At 44.2% G+C, this 17,716-nt stretch overlaps 1 protein-coding gene across 1 annotated transcript in view; it reads left to right on the top strand.

Moving 5' to 3' along the window:
* Positions 1 to 4,378: 4,378 nt before the first annotated feature.
* The window catches only part of RTF2 (replication termination factor 2), a 52,404-nt gene continuing 39,066 nt past the window's right edge, over positions 4,379 to 17,716 (top strand). The window contains exons 1-5 of the mRNA XM_074969841.1: positions 4,379 to 4,511; positions 7,049 to 7,143; positions 7,246 to 7,339; positions 9,681 to 9,820; positions 15,577 to 15,655. Of these exons, the coding sequence (XP_074825942.1) occupies positions 4,443 to 4,511; positions 7,049 to 7,143; positions 7,246 to 7,339; positions 9,681 to 9,820; positions 15,577 to 15,655 (477 nt within the window). The 5' untranslated portion in view covers positions 4,379 to 4,442. The remainder of the gene's footprint in view (positions 4,512 to 7,048; positions 7,144 to 7,245; positions 7,340 to 9,680; positions 9,821 to 15,576; positions 15,656 to 17,716) is intronic.

Here is a 17,716-nt window from a genome sequence, read left to right as displayed (position 1 = left end):
ACTTCTGCATAGTTGAGGAATTTGAGCCAATGATTTTTGTATGATTTCTCTCTCTTCCTGGTGCTCATCTATTACAGTGATGGAGGCCATATAAACACCTAGAAGGTTTTTGTGTGTTGTTTTGTATTTTTTTTACCAATTAATTTATTTTTTTTCAAATATAGCTTAAATTTTCAAGTCTTGTCTTCCTTTTGTAGGTACAACTTGTATCTGTATAAGTTGCTTCTGATAAGCAGGCAGTTAGTTTTGCCATCATTTGCAGTCGCAATTCATTTGTGGATGCAAAAATCTGGGTGCAATTTGTGCCTGTAAAGAAAATTTGGCTAAGTCTCAGTGTAATGTTCCAGCATGCAACAGAATGCATTGCTGAAACAGCTGCATTCAGACAGATTTCCAATGGAAGTGCAAAGAAAAAATATTTAAGCCGTTCTTTATTTTGAGCACACTGTACATATTTTGGCCTGGCCTGATATCTGCAGAAATTTGTTCTCTGCATTTCTGATGTTTAATTTTGTTCTTCTGTTTTCCCTTTTAAATGAGTTTTACAATTTTTGTTGTTCACAAAACATTAATAAATAACACATTGATAAAAATAGTTTTAATTTATCAATATACCATTGCAAAAATGATGTTGTGCCTATGTCCTTAACAACTCTCTTACAGACTTAATTGGGCCAAGCAGGAGATGGGGTACTTGGTTTAGGATCTCTTTCCAGTTATTTGATGCAAGAAAAGGGAGCGAGAACAGGAACAAGTAGTGATGAGGCTATCATTGATCCTATCAGTTCAGACTAATATGTGAACCAGTTGTTTGTTCATTTCCCCATATTTTCCTGTGTTTTCTGAAAGCATTTTAATTTTAGAACCTTCTTACCAAAACAAAAAATAAAAACAAACAAACAAAGCCTGCTTTGAATCAGTTTACATGATGGTATCAATTAAGTAGGTTTTAGAGTAACAGCCGTGTTAGTCTGTATTCGCAAAAAGAAAAGGAGTACTTGTGGCACCTTAGAGACTAACCAATTTATTTGAGCATAAGCTTTCGTGAGCTACAGCTCACTTCATCGGATGCATACTGTGGAAAGTTTAGAAGATCTTATTATATACACACAAAGCATGAAAAAATACCTCCTCCCACCCCACTCTCCTGCTGGTAATAGCTTATCTAAAGTGATCACTCTCCTTACAATGTGTATGATAATCAAGTTGGGCCATTTCCAGCACAAATCCAGGTTTTCTCACCCCCCCCCACACACACAAACTCACTCTCCTGCTGGTAATAGCTTATCTAAAGTGACCACTCTCCTTACATGTGTGGGGGGGGTGGGGGGTGAGAAAACCTGGATTTGTGTTGGAAATGGCCCACCTTGATTATCATACACATTGTAAGGAGAGTGGTCACTTTAGATAAGCTATTACCAGCAGGAGAGTGAGTTTGTGGGGGGGGGGGGCGTGAGAAAACCTGGATTTGTGCTGGAAATGGCCCACCTTGATTATCATACACATTGTAAGGAGAGTGATCACTTCAGATAAGCTATTACCAGCAGGAGAGTGGGGTGGGAGGAGGTATTTTTTCATGCTTTGTGTGTATATAATAAGATCTTCTAAACTTTCCACAGTATGCATCCGATGAAGTGAGCTGTAGCTCATGAAAGCTCATGCTCAAATAAATTGGTTAGTCTCTAAGGTGCCACAAGTACTCCTTTTCTTTTTAAGTAGGTTTTGTAACTCTGAGCTATAGCTTGGTGAAGAGCGCCTAAGAAACAACCACAAGGAAGTCTAATATAGTACATGTATAAATCCAGGGCAGAAGTAGGCCCTTTGATGTGGAAGTTTCAGTAGTATTTTCTCTGGAAAGAAACTGAACACCAACATAACTATTACTATTTGTTATTCTTATCAACGAAGAAAGAGTAGAAAAGGATACATGTTAAGGTGGGGATTTTCAAATATAAAATGGGCAAGTAATTTTACTGCACAACATCCACCAGTAATCATTGGTGGGGTTTTAAAGGAAAATTTCATTGCACTATAAACAGTATTGCAAGCATCACATTCAGGTACAAGAAGAGTAAATAACTAAAAAACACAAGGGTCTTAATATAATGAAAATGGTTTATTAAAGAGAATGGCCCAGGATTTGGTAGAAGGATATAGTACTTTTTACTTCTAGGCTGTTTGTTTAAATTCAACCTTTCTGCTGCCTCTTTCAGTGGCCTATGTGAAACCTAGTCTTAATCTAGTTCTCAGTGAGAGGGTGTCCACATGATGACTGTCATCCTTTTAGAGTCTCAGCACTAAGGACATGGTCTGAATGGATCTAGAAATTTACTGGATGGATACATGAGGAATCACAATGGACCACAATTCTGCAATCTTAACACTGGAAAAATTCCCACTGAAGTCAATGGGAATTTTGCCAGAGTAAGGGCAGCAAAATTTGACCTATTTGTTTTGTGAAGGTGAAGGAGATTGAGGAGGTAAAATGAATTGCATGAGAAGTGTGTGTGTGAGAGACAGACAGGGAGAGAGAGAGACATCACTATTGCTGCTTTGCATTCACACTCACATAAATCAAGGTCAAAGGTCCACAAAAGAGAGACCCTAAAGGCAGTCTGTTCTCAGAGGCTGGCCAATGAAATCTGAAAAAGGTTCAGAAAAGGGCTCATTTTATTTACATACATCTTTCATTCATGCCTGCCAGTGCATGACTCCATTCTGTTTACTTGTTCTCATGCCCCCAGGCCCAGGTGTTTGTCCCTGTGTGCCAGGACCTGTCTTTGTGTGTGCAAATATGCCAATGTCCATCCCCATGTGCCCATGTGTGCCTACATGCCAGTGCCCAGTCCTCTGTGTTTTGTGCCTGTGCTGTCCCTGTGTGCCTACATGCTAGTGTCTGGCCCTTATACCTGTGCCATCTCAGTTTGCCAAGATGTAAGTGCCCACCCCTATGTTGCCGCCACCCAGTGCCAGAGGCAAGCAACAGCAGGGGTTCGTTGCCCGGTATGTGTCACCCAATAATCACAATGGGGTGGAGAAGCAGAAAAATTTATTTGAAGCTTCAAAGAAGGTACAGGGAGAATAGAATCTCAAATCCTGCACTCAGAGCAGGAAGTTACACAGGCTTTTATACATCCTTTCTTCAGCATACTTATCCAATAGGAAGCTGCCCTAAGTATCCATATAGGCAGCCAATCCAGTTACCAGCTAGTTCCCTTGTTCTCTGTACCATCTATTAAACTATAAATATAAAGCTGCTTTGTTCAGCATTGTTCTGCCATATCTGCCCTGTTTGGCCTTGTTTAGTTTCAGGCAGTCTGACTTTGCAACATATTGTTGCAGATCCTCAGCATAACTGCTGCGAGTGCCTCCGGGGGTGGGGGGTGGGGGGCGCCAAGGACACTTGGGCCTAGTGCGAGGGGGCTTCATCGACACTTGCGGTCTTCCATCCCCTTGAGTTACTTAGTGGCCATGCCCAGTGTCCCCAACACCTATGTGCCCGTGCTGTCCTTGTGTGCCTCTATGCCAATGTCCATCCCCATACGCCCGAGGGTTGCCACCTCTGAGGTACAAAAACCCATGACATCCAGGACGATCCTGACCCCCATAAAAACTGGACAGCTGGCAGTGTATACTGAGGGGCCTTACAGATTTCCAGGCCAGCTACCTCAAAAAAGGGATGATCCTGGGAAGACTTGGGCAGGTGGCAACCCTAAGGCACCCATGTTGTCCCTGTGTGCCTTCATGCCAATGCCCATCCCCATATGTTTTTGCCATCCTAGTGTGCCCATCCCCCTGTGCCTGTACGTCAGTGCCCATCCCCGTAGCCCAGGGCCCATCTCCGTGCATCAATAGCTCAGTGCCCGCCCCCATATGTCAGTGCCCACTAGGGTGGCCAATTTTGGTTGGATGTATTCCTAGAGGCTTCATCACATGACATAATCTGTAATTAAAGATTAATCTTTAATTCCTGGAGACTCCAGGACAATCCTGGAGGCTTGGCAACCCTAGTGCCCATCCCCCTGTACCTGTATGTTAGTACTCATCCCCACGTGTCAGCGCACCCCATGTGGCTGCGTGTCAGTGCCATTCCCATGTGCCAGGGCCCAACCCCCGGTGCCTGTGCGTGCAGGTTTGGGGTGACGTGTGGGGGCCCTGCTGGGCTCTGTGGTACCGTGCGTGTTTCCCAGGGCCCTGGTGTGGGAGCAGGACGGGCGCTCCCACCAGCCACTGAACCCACACAGGAGCGGACACAGAGCTCAACACCGGAGCCTTAACCTCCTCCCCTTCCCCCGCCCCTCCCGTGACTGGTTGCTAGGGGACCTTAGCAACCCGATTCCCTGGTGCGTCATCCTCGTGCGCCGGAAGCACTCTTCATCCTACCGGAAGTACGTTTGTTGCTGCAGAGGGGTCGACGCGGAAGTGCAGCTTGGAGGGGAACGATGGGTTGCGACGGGGGGACCATCCCCAAGAGACACGAATTAGTGAAAGGGCCTCGGAAGGTCGAGAAGGTAGGAGTGTGCTCCAGGGAGCCATGGCTGGGGGCGGCTGGCCCGGTCCGCGGGGCACGGGGAGGATTGGAGCCCCCCGGAGTGTGGAAAACCTGGTCACTGAGGGGCAGCTGGGGCTGCAGTCGAGGTTTGAACAGGAAGCTAGGGGACTCCCCCAGTAAAACAGTTAGGGTCAGGGTTAAAAAAGGGAAGGAAGATCATCCAGGGAACTACAGGCCGGTGAGCCTTACTGCAGTCCCTGGAAAAATCATGGAGCAGGTCCTCAAGGAGTCAATTCTGAAGCACTTAGAGGAGAGGAAAGTGATCAGGAACAGTCAGCATGGATTCACCAAGGGCCAGTCATGCCTGACTAATCTAATTGCCTTCTATGACAAGATAACTGGCTCTGTGGATGAGGGGAAAGTGGTGGACATGTTGTTCCTTGACTTTAGCAAAGCTTTTGACATGGTCTCCCACAGTATTCTTGCCAGCAAGTTAAAGAAGTATGGGCTGGATGAATAGACTATCAGGTGGATAGAAAACTGGCTAGAACGTCTGGCTCAACGGATAGTGATCAATGGCTCCATGTCTAGTTGGCAGCTAGTATCAAGCGGAGTGCCCCAACGGTCAGTCCTGGGGCTGGTTTTGTTCAATATCTTCATTAATAATCTGGAAGATGGTGTGGACTGCACCCTCAGCAAGTTTGCAGATGACACTAAACTGGGAGGAGTGGTAAATATGCTGGAGGGTAGGGATAGGCTACAGAGGGACCAAGACAAATTAGAGGATTGGGCCAAAAGAAATCTGATGAGGTTCAACAAGGACAAGTGCAGAGTCCTGCATTTAGGATGGAAGAATCCCATGCTCCAGACTAGGGACCGAATGGCTAGGCAGCAGTTCTGCAGAAAAGCACCTAGGGGGTACAGTGGATGAGAAGCTGGATGTGAGTCAACAGCGTTTGCCCTTGTTGCCAAGAAGGCTAACGGCATTTTGGGCTGTATAAGCAGGATCATTGCCAGCAGATCGAGGGGACGTGATCGTTCCCCTCTATTCGACATTGGTGAGGCCTCATCTGGAGTACTCTGTCCAGTTTTGGACCCCACGCTACAAGAAGGATGTGGAAAAATTGGAAAACATCCAGCGGAGGGCAACAAAAATGATTGAGGGCTGGAGCACATGACTTCTGAGGAGAGACTGAGGGAACTGGGATTATTTAGTCTGCAGAGGCGAAGAATAAGGGGGGATTTGATAGCTGTTTTCAACTACCTGAAAGGGGGTTCCAAAGAGGAATGATCTAGGCTGTTCTCAGTGGTAGAAGATGACAGAACAAGGAGTAATGGTCTCAAGTTGCAGTGGGGGAGGTTTAGGTTGGATATTAGGAAAAACTTTTTCACTAGGAGGGTGGTAAAGCGCTGGAATGGTTTACCTAAGGAGGTGGTGGAATCTTCTTCCTTAGAGGTTTTTAAGGTCAGGCTTGAGAAAGCCCTGGCTGGGATGATTTAGTTGGGGATTGGCCCTGCTTTGAGCAGGGGGTTGGACTAGATGACCTCCTGAAGTCCCTTCCAACCCTGATATTCTATGATTCTATGATAAAATAGCTGGAGATCCCCGCTGTAATCCTGTTAGTGACTCTTAGGGAAATAGCCCCAGAGTCCCGGAGCTGGCGACTGCAAACTCCTCTGGATTCTCTCTCCCCCTGCAGACACCGGGGGGGGGGGGTAGTGTGAGGCTGCAGTGTGTTTTTCCAGGTGGAGGTGGTTCTTTATCTCACACTAAGCGGGTGCGGCATTCTTTTGTGACAGCTTGTTATGGGAATGAAGCTAAACTTCATGCCATTAAAACGGGCAGAGAGTGCTACTTATTGCACAGCATGGAACTCACCTGCTATTTACTTTGTCAATCCGCCCCAAGGAAGGGGCTCCAACAGAAAGGATGGGAACCACTAGAACAGTGGTTTTCAACTTTTTTTTCATTTGTAGACCCCTAAAAAATTTCAAATGGAGGCACGGACTCCTTTGGAAGTCTTAGACAGTCTGTGGATCCAAGGTTAAAAACTGCTGTTCTGTGATAATGACAACTTTTCGCAGACCCCTTAGAGACAGTCTTCAGACTCCCAGTGGTCCGCAGACTAGAGGTTGAAAAACCACAGCGCTAGAAGACACTGCTCCTGCTGTCCCTCCCCCACATCTTCGTGGTTGAGTTTATAATCTAATGTTTTGATCCTGCAGTGGTAACACATGCAGTTACACATTTGTCAGGAGTCCTACTGAAATCAGTGGGGCTACTTGCATGAGTAACGGTTAGCAGGTTTAAGCTCCAAGTCAGATATAGGCAAAACACTTGTTTCCCCTAACACTAACCTAGCAAATATGCAGAATCTTCACTGAAAGGTTTTGAAAAAGCATTTTATCAGGTGAATTTGAGCCAGGAGGGTGGTTGCTTGTCATTTTGTAGGGTGTGGGGTGCTGGTTTCAAATGTAAAGGTTTGAACGATAAACCTGCCAGTGGGAAAAATCCATCTGAAATGAATGATAAACCAATGTTTTTTCTTCCTTCAGGTTGACAAAAATGCAGAATTAGTGGCACAGTGGTACTACTGCACACTGAGTCAAGAAGAATTAAGGAGACCAATTGTAGCCTGTGAGCTGGGAAGGTGTGATTGTTTTTCTTTAGCTTTCTTGATAAAAATACTAATTTTTTAAATAACGTAGTTTATGAAAGTCACAAAATTTTGACTGCAAATTTTATGTTGTAGGCTGTATAACAAAGATGCTATCATTGAATTTTTACTGGACAAGTCATCTGATAAATCCCTTGTGCAGGCTGCATCCTATATCAGGAGCATTAAGGTAAGTGGATGCCAAAATTTAAATCTGATTCTAAAAGGCAGCCAATTAATATCTTAATTTTTCAAGTACTGTTCTGGCACTTTTTCCAGTTCAAAATGGAAAGTTTAGCAAATAATTTTGTAAATTCTTATAGCATGTAAATTTAGCATCTCATTTCCAGGCAGTATGATACTTTGGTAGCAGTTGTGTTGGCTTACAATATTAGAGATGCTGTAGCTATATTGCAGGGTATCGCTCTTTATGATATATTTTATGGCAGAGGTACGGGTACTCATACTTTTAACTAATGGCCACATTCTCAAATTGCCAAAGTCTGTACCCGGTCTATATAAAATGGAGCAGATTTCAGTCACTTTCTTTTATACTATGAGGATGCAACCTGTGGAAACTACCACACCCAGTTTGCCAAACTCCATCTTGATTCAAACGGGCATTCTTCCTGCCCTGAAGTGGAGTATTGCATGCTGTACTGTGTTGTCTTCACAAGCTGCACTTCTGCATTAAACATGAGTTGCCCTCATAGAATTTAGAGCTGCATTTGGGTCACCCTTTGCTTTGTGAATAGCTCATGATTAAGGCTGCAAGATTGTCACAGAGCTGCCTGGCTATGCCTCTGCCTAGCAGCTGAGTGAGGGTGATGTCACTGCTTCAGGGGAGCCCCCCAGGTAAGCACCACCCAGAGCCCGCCCCAACCCCCTTCTCCCTCCCACACCCAAACTCTGCTGCTGCTGGGGGGAGAGACACAGAGCCAGGTAGGGAGCCTGCCAGCCCTGCCAAAATTCCCCCACCCCCCAGCAGGGATCCCGGGCCGCCTGCCGCCGCCCCAGCACCAGCAGGGATCCCGGGCCGCCTGCCGCCGCCCCAGCACCAGCAGGGATCCCGGGCCGCCTGCCGCCGCCCCAGCACCAGCAGGGATCCCGGGCCGCACATCTGGGCCATCCTCCCCCAGGCAGACCCCCAAGTTGTAGTCATGGGTATTTTTAGTAAAAGTCATAGACAGGTCTCGGGCCGTGAATTTTTGTTTACTGCGCGTGCCTTTTACCAAAAATACCCTTGACTAAAACATAGCCTTGTTCATGATATCTTGCATGTCACTATTAAATAACCAATCCCATACTACTCCTGTAACATAGGTATTATTATCACCTTTTAAACAGTGGAGTAAAGAGAGGCACAGTGAGGCTAAACTGGGAAAGAGGCTAGTTGATATTGAGCCAATATGTCCAATTTGTAAATAGTTTATTTTTAAATCTTTATACTGTACTGCAGAATTATCAGTTAGTACACTGCCAGTCAGGAATAGAATTCTGAGACTCACCTGCCAGATATATCTCAAAAGTTTTGCAGCTGTAAAATTTCAGAGCTGCTGTATGGCTGAACTTATAAAAACTTGGTACAGTGTCTGTGACCCTAAAATGTCATTGCCATTATAAATGTTATTGGAAGCTCTAATATAAAATAGAATCATAGAAATGAAGGGCTGCAATGGACCTTGTGAATCCATCAAGTCCAGGGCCCTGTGCTGAGGCAAAACCAGGTGAACCTGGACCATCCCTGACAGGTGTTTCTCCAACCTGTTCTTAATTTCCAGTGATTGGTATTCCACAACCTACCTGGGAAGCCTGTTCCAGGATTTAACTACCTTTTATAGTTAGAAAGATTTTCCTAATATCTAATCTAAATCTCCCTTGCTACAGATTAAGCCCATTATTTCTTGCCCCACCTTCAGTGGGCATGGAGAACTATTGATCACAGTTCTCTTTATATACAGCCATAACATATTGAAAAACTGTTATCCCCCTCAGTTATCTTTTCTCAAGACTAAACATGCCCAGTTTTTTTTAACCTTTCCTCATATAAGATTTTCTTAACCTTTTCATTTTTGTTGCTCTCCTCTGGACTCTCTTCAGTTTGTCCGTATCTTTCCTAAAGTGTGGTGCCTAGAATTGGACACAGTATTTCAGTTGAGGCCTCACCAGTGCTGAGTAGAGTGGGAGAGTTACCTCCTGTGTCTTGCAGATGACACACCTGTTAAAATACCTGGGAATATTAGCCTTTTATGCAACTGCATCACATTGTTGACTCATTCAGTTTGTGCTCCACTATAACCCCCAGATTCTTTTCAGCAGTACTACACCCTCGCCAATTAGTCTCCATTTTGTAGTTGTGCATTTGATTTTTCCTTTCTAACTGTAGTACTTTACACTTGTGTTTGTTGAATTTCATCATTTCTTCATATAATAAGCCATAAAGGACAATGTATCTTCAGGCACATCACCACTTCAACATGTCTCAAGCATCATTAGAACACAACTTAAAAACTTACATTTGTCTCTTTCAGAATGTAACAGAGCTGAACCTTGCAGATAATCCAGCTTGGAAAGGTGATAAAGGGAACACAAAAGGTGATAAATATGACGACATCCAGTGTGCGCGCTTTATTTGCCCTGTGGTGGGCTTGGAAATGAATGGAAGGCATCGGTTAGTATCGTACATGTAACTTTAACTGGATTTTACTTAGAACTGTGGAAATTAATATTTTAGAAACTGTTAAAATAGTGGGAGGACAGATCCTGAGCAGCTGTAAATTGTCATAGCTTCATTAGGGGGCTCTAATCCCTCTCCCACTGCAAAACTTCTATTAACTTCAGTGTTGCAGGGTGAGCCCCAGGGAGTCCTCCTGTTGCAACACATTATTTTGGAGAAATGGAATAGTGGTGGATCTGTGAAATTAGAGTGGAAGTCTACCAAATTATGTTCAAAATTTCCTCACCCATTTTCTTTATGGTGATGATGACCTAATATTCTGCCTCTCAAAATAAATACCCCAGGCAAGAAAAGTTCTCCTCTTTAATGCTTATTCATTCCAATAATCCATTTTAAATTGTACTGTATTCAGTAACAGTCAGACAGGTGAATGCCTAATGGCTCATTTATCTGTTCATGAAGGCTTTGTCATTTTCCTTTTAATGTCAGCAAGTGTTTCGGGATGGGGGAGGGGGTGACTCTTATTTAATGGTACTTTGAAGCGTTGGTATTTTATTTATTTATGCATGTGCCACATTGGGTTGTTGGAAAGGAAATTCTTTCCTAAAGCATATAAAACCATACGCAGAACCATTAACAGATCCGTCACACACTTTTTTTTCTTTTTTCCTTTCTGCGTATCTCCTAAAGTTAAGGTATAACAACACTCATGCCACAAAGACAATGTTAAGAATATAGCTCCCATTGGCAATACTGCTCATTTAGTAATTAGCAGAAAATTTGTTGTTATGTATTTATGCACAGTAACATGGTTATTTTGGACTGTATAAAGGTAAGAATTATGTTTGTCTTAACTTAAAATTTTATATCAAACATTGGAAAACTGAATTATGTTAGGAATCATAAATTTAGCTAACCTCACCAAGACTCTACATTTTACTTAGGTTCATATTTTAAAAAATGACCGTTATGTTTAATCCACTTCTCAAATTGATTTTCAAATCAAATGTTTTGTGAATTACTGTGAATAGCCCCAACATTATTATTTATTTACTATTGGAGTTATTGTAGTGCCTATGAGCCTTACTAATGGACCAGGGCCTCATTGTGGTAGGAGCTGTACAGTCACACAAGAACAACAACGAAAAAAGACAATCCCTGCCCTAAGGATCTTGCAATCTATAAGTCAAGAGACAATAAAGGGATACAGATTGGGGAGTTCAAGAAAACAGAGACAATATTGGTCAGCATGGTAGACAGTGGTCTCCGCAGCTTAACGATTGTCAACTTTTTGTTGTAAGCATCATAGAAATGCAGGGCTGGAAGGGACCTCAAGAGGTCATCTAGTGCAGCCCCCTGTGCAGAGGCAGGATTAAGTATATCTAAACCCTCCCTGACAGACTGTAGCAGAGTCTCTGCAGGGACCTCCTGGCTCCTGCCAGGCTGAGAAAGTCACACACAGACCTTTAGATGCAGTGCCCACCTGATGCTTTTATTTACAGGCTGTGCTTTCTGCACCTTTCCATCATACAAGTAGTCCCCTTATTGCAGTCCCTCAGCAGGAGAGAGGGGGCAAGCTATCTCTCTCTGCTTCCCCTCACTGTCTTTCCTCTACTGCAGCTCTCCTCTTTCCAGCTTCCCCCCCCCCCCTTCCTTCCCCTGGGGCTCTTATACAGCCCCAGCCTGATGAGGCAGCAGCTGTTCAAGCTTCCCCAATCAGGGCCAGGTGGTCCACCCAGCTCCAATTCACCTCCCATAATTGGCACTGGAGTGACAGAGGGTTGGCTAAGCAGTTTTCTGCTTAGCACCCTGTCACACGCCTCCCCCCTTTTTCCGAATCACGTGGTTCAACCGTACAGGTCCCCTCCTTCCTCTAACGGGTGGGGTCCTACTGGAAAGTCCTTCCTTTTTTGGGTGACCAGCTGGAGCTTCCTTGCAGGGTTCAGCCATCCCCAACCTGCAGAAACCACATTGTGTGGAGGGTGGGCCACCCCCTAGCTCTGCTTCCGCCCAGAGGTCGTCACACCCCTGCGTGCGCCCCTCTTTCTTTCCCCCATTCACCTCTGACAGGGATTCAGGATTGGCCCCAGCTTCCTCCTGGGCACCCAGGACCTCAGTTTCCCCAGACCCCTCAAGCAGGATTTGGGCCTAGTCTTCCGGGGGTCTGCCTCAGAGAGTTCTGTTGGGCCCCTTGGCTCTGCTGAGAGCCCAGGGGCAGATACTCCCTCCCTATCTTCTTTCTCCTTTCCCTTCTCCTGTCCTTCCTGACTCGGGCTCTGTTGTCTAGGGTTTTCTATCTCCGAGACCTCTTCCCCCTTCCTAAACAGGTCTTTCCCTTCTCTCACCTTCGGCCCCCAGCCCAATCTCATTTCCCTCTTGGGCAGGGGTCCCAGTTGGTACTGCAAGCCCTCTACCACTGCGGCCCATTTCCAACGGAACTGGCCCCGAACCTTGAGGGGTGCCTGGGCCATTGGGCACTGCTTCTCATCCCCATGGACGCATTCCAGATTTATTTTGGCACCAGGGATTATCCACTGCAGCTTCACCAACCCCCTCCTGACAAGAGAGCAGGCAGAGGCTGAGTCCACCAGACCCTGCTGGGGTCTCCTCCCCACCCTCACAGAAATGGTGGACAGTTTCTGCCCCTTCCCCTGCCCCCCAGAGTTGGTCCACCTGCAAAATTCCACAAAGCCACAGTCCATATCTGGGCAGTCCTGCTTTTTATGTCCCACTTGCCCTCACTGCCAACAGATGAGTTGCCTGGTCCCAGTGGGAGCTCCCTTTTTTCCCCAGACCCTTCCCGGTCAGGGTTTTCCTGGATTTTTCTCCCAGGGTCCTTGTCCTTATAGGGGTGCCGCTCCTTCCTGGGGGAGTCTGCCTCCACATGTTCCTCTGTCAGCTTTACCGCAGCCTCCACCAGGCCTGGTTGGTGCCATCTCACCCATACCCTTGTCCTCTTTGGTAGGCCTTGTAAAAACTGTTCCAGGATGAGCGCATCAATGATCTCCTCTACAGTCTGGGCACCAGCTCTCAACCATCAGGTGGCCCAGTCCATTAATTTCTGGGCAAAGGACCAGGTCCTCAAACCTCCTGTCCACTTTGCCGCCCGGAAGTGCTGGCGATATTTTTCAGCAAACAGCCCTACCCAATCTAGGACAGCCGCTTTGACCATGTCGTAGCTCCTGGCCTGTTCTTCACTCAGGGCCATATAGGCCACCTGGGCTTCGCTAGCCAGGTAGAGAGCCACCTGCAGGGCCCAGGTTGTCCTGTCCCGTCCTTTCCCCATAGATACCCACTCAAAAGTGCCCAGAAAGGCATCAGGGTCATCTGCCAGGCCCATTTTACATAGTCCCAAGCCTGGTGCCCGCATGCCATCCCCCATTGGGGGACTTCCCACCTTCTGAAGGAGTTGCGTTGAATGGTCCTCTGCTCCCGAGTAAAATCTTGCAGGCTCCTCTGCTGCTCAGCTTGCCAGCTGAGCATGGCCTGCTTCTCCAGCTGCTGAAAAGTTTGTACTACCTTCTGCAGCCCTTCCTGCTGCTTGATCAGCCACTGCGAGGTCTCTTCCATCTCATGCTGCCAAACTCTTGCTTTGGCATAATCCCGGATGAGCCCCCATATGTAACAGAGTCCCTGCAGGGCCCTCCTGGCTCCTGCCCCCCGCTGGGCTGAGAAAGTCACATAGAGACCTTTAGGTGCAGTGCCCACGTGGTGCTTTTATTTACAGACTGTGCTCCCACCACCTTTCCACCATACAAGTAGTCCCCTTCTTGCAGTCCACCAGCGGGGGGGCAAGTTGTCTCGCTTCGCTCTGCTCTGCTCTGCTCTGCTTTTCTCTTTCCAGCTCCCCCCTCCCTGCTTCCTTCCCCTGAGGCTTTTATCCAGCCCCAGCCTGATGAGGCAGCAGCTGTTCAAACTTCCCCAGTCAGGGCCAGATGGTCTACCCAGCTTCAATTCACTTCCCTTAATTGGAGCTGGAGTGACAGAGGGTTGGTTAAGCAGTTTTCTGCTTAGCACCGTGTCACAAAGACATATTGAATCTTAGAATCATAGAAATGTAGGGCTGGAAGGGACTCTGAGAAGTCATCAAGTCCAGCCGCCTGCACTGTGGCAGGACCAAGTAAACCTAGACCATCCCTGACAGGTGTTTGTCCAATTGTTTTTAAAAGCTTCCAGTGATGCGGACTCCATGACCTCCCTTGGAAGCCTGTTCTAGAGCTTTAACTACCCTTATACTTAGAAAGTTTTTCTTAATGTCTAACCTAAAGCTCCCTTGCTGCAGATTAAGCCTGTTATTTCTTGTCACACTTTCATAGAGGACTATTAATCACAATTCTTTCTATATACAGTCCTTAAAATATTGGAAGACTATCAGCTCTCCCCTCAGTTGTCTTTATTCAAGACTAAACGTGCCCAGGTTTTTTTAACCTTTTCTCATAAGTCAGGTTTTTCTAAACCTTTTATCATTTTTGTTGCTCTCCTGTGGACTCTTTCCAGTTTGTCCACATTTTTCCTAAATGCTTGAGAGAGGTTTTGAAGATGGATAATGAGATAGCTTAGTGCATGTTTACAGGGGGCACCTCACAAGTGTGAGGGGAAGTCTATGAAGAATATATAAAGAAATTTGTTTGAAAATTTAACAAGTAGGCGAAGGAGGCTGGTGGGCCAATTGATGGCTCATTAGCGAATGAGAGACAATAAAATGGGGATAGACTGTGAGGGGCCTTGAAAGCGAATACAAGCAGCTTATGTTTGATGTGGTAGAGAAAGTGGAGCCAGTGGAGATGTGCAAAGGAAGGGGCGACACGGGTTGGGAAAGTGATGGGCTAGGAATATGATCTTTGCAGCAGCCACAACAGGAAAAGTCATGTTGGAGAGTGTCCATCACTCATCAAAGTGCTCATCATACAAATACCAGAGTTTGATTAGTGCTTAGATACTTCAGAGGATCTGGGGAACCGACATGGAGCGGTAGCAAAGTATACTGAGGCCTTGTAAGAATTCATAAATTTTTGAGAGATTGTAGTAAACTTTTTAGTATTCACTGAAATAGTATAAAAATAAACCAAATTAGACTAGTCAGAATAAATTAACAAAGTACATAGCATAATTCAGAATGCTTGATTTTTATTGTTTGTTTAGTTAGTAATTATAATGAGTCTCAATATCATTAATGCAAATTAGCTATGTCATACTTGTGTTTCTTTTGATTAGCCACAGAGAGGTGTACAAAAAGCTAACATGTAAATTACTTGCTGCAATCTGAAGTGTTGATTTAATTTATTTACTACACATGTATAAAATAAAAGGAGGACTTGTGGCACCTTAGAGACTAACCAATTTATTTGAGCGTGAGCTACAGCTCACTTCATCGGATGCATACTGTGGAAATTGCAGAAGACATTATATACATAGACACCATGAAACAATACCTCCTCCCACCCCACTCTCCTGCTGGTAATAGCTTATTATAAGTGGGAGGAGGTATTGTTTCATGGTGTCTATGTATATAATGTCTTCTGCAATTTCCACAGTATGCATCCGATGAAGTGAGCTGTAGCTCACGAAAGCTCATGCTCAAATAAATTGGTTAGTCTCTAAGGTGCCACAAGTCCTCCTTTTCTTTTTGCGAATACAGACTAACACGGCTGTTACTCTGAAACCTGTATAAAATAAAATGTCTGTTACTGGTAAACTAAATTTTCTAAAACGTTAGAATCAAATTACTCTGGTTTTATTTTTTCCCCAAGGTTTTGTTTTTTGCGGAACTGTGGCTGTGTGTTCTCTGAACGTGCTCTTAAAGAAATTAAAACAGAAGTTTGTCACCGGGTAAGTTTAAGCTTTAAATCTTGTTTTTCTTTAAAAACACATAGGAGTAAATGTGGCCATAGTTGGGGTGTACGCATAAATATACAGACACGCTATGCCAGCTGCAAATGCTTCTTCACACAAAAATTTCAACAGATGCACATACAAATTGAAGCTGCATCTGCAAAACTCAAAGATTTCACTTTTCTAGTAGCCTGAAAATAATACTTTATATCCTTATAACAGAATTGATAGTTAAATAGTTCCTTTGTGATTGTCTTGGAAAATGCACATCTTAAAACCCTTATTTTTAAAGTTAGTTTGTTTTTGTAACAGCTATTCTCCAAAACCAAATGTTTTGTTCATTTTATTATTTTTCCCAAACACTGTAGTCTTTTAATTTCAGTTCAAGGAAAGGTTGTTTTTTATATTTGCTGAATACTTGCCATTTGCTGTTTTGTTTTAAAAAAAATCTTTTGACCCATTTATAATGTTAAAACATCAGATACTTTTTCCATCTCGTTCCAAGCAGAATAATTCAAAGTAACTTGTCTTTTACTGTAAGTATTAAGATTATTTAACTATTTAAAAATCTGGGAAAAAGTTAACACACACACACACACACACACATATATATATGTATATATATATGTGTATATATATATATAAAATAACCTTACTGTGTATGATTTTAACATTGTAAAACAGTCTTGTGTGTTGATGCATAAATAAACACTGATGTGAATTCTTGATGAAATTCAGGGTGCAGATGGATTTTCTTTCTTCTTTTAATCTTTTTCTAGAAGCAATGATATGAATGCACAAGAGAATTATTTACTCTATTTTTGCTTCTGTTATTTGACTTGTTCTTGAAGACATTAGTGTGCTCAAAAAGAATGTTTTCTTTATTTTATGGTATTCCATTGATAATTTTGTTTGTTGGGTGTTCTTCATTGCTCTGAGTGTGAAGCTGTGGACAAAGGGCTAATGCAAAAATTGGGAACCTCGAGTAGGAGTAGAGAGGTTATTTTACCTTGTTATTAGGCACTGGTGCGACTGCTGCTAGAATATTGTATCCAGTTCTGGTATCCACAATTCAAGAAAGATGTTGAGTTATTGGAGAGGGTTCAGAGAAGAGCCATGAGAATGATTAAAGGATTAGGAAAACATGGGTTGTGATGGATTCTCACTGACAATTTTTAAAATCAAGATTGGATCTTTTTCTAAAAGAAATGCTCTAGCTATCATTTCGGGGAAGGTCTATGGCCTGTGTTATACAGGAGGTCAAAATGGATGATCACAATGGTCCCTTCTGGCACTGGAATCTATGAATTGCACCAACTGCTAGAAAAAGCTGAAACATCACATATGTCAGCTTGTCTTGATTTAAAATTAATATTCATTCTGCACCATAGGTATACAAAGTTCATGTATACAAGATCTAGCAGATAGACCTATACATTTGCTTCAGTGGTATTTGTCCTGGAGTATTTAAGAGAATAGGACGCATGGTCCATGGATTGCTGGAATGAAGATTGAGCTGCTGCATTAGTCTTTAACTGGTAACAGCATGGTGATTACGTGACATTGTCTTGGTTCCGCAGATGTTGAAGTTCAGGTGCAGGGATGTTCACTGATTTGTCCAAAAGTCATACAAGGTCTGAATATAGTAAAGAATTTTGGTGGTCCCAGTACAGGCTCATGCTCCTTGAAGGCTTGTATAAAAGTGTATTCACAAATAGCTGCTGCTAACATTTCAATACCGCTTTCAGTATAATTGTGATTGTACTAGGTCTTAACTCCTCCACTGGTTCAATTTTAACTGATTCAATACTATTTCAGAGTTAGTAGAACTGGAGCTAGAATCCTGACTCCCAATCCTGTACTTTTTGCTTAGGGGGACAGAGGAGGGGTAGGGTACAAACTTCCACTGCACCATGCTGGGGGCACCCTTTTGAAGCAGCACAAAGGCAGAATGGGAGGGAGGTGGGGGCTCCTAGCTCACATGCACTGGTATCAGTATATAAGTGACTTTACCAGTGTAGTTTTATGCGAGTTCGGGAAACCAACATTAGCTATACT

Source organism: Natator depressus, chromosome 13 (genome assembly GCF_965152275.1).
Source record: "Natator depressus isolate rNatDep1 chromosome 13, rNatDep2.hap1, whole genome shotgun sequence".
Taxonomy (NCBI): domain Eukaryota; kingdom Metazoa; phylum Chordata; order Testudines; family Cheloniidae; genus Natator; species Natator depressus.
This window is presented reverse-complemented; position numbering and strand designations above follow the sequence as displayed.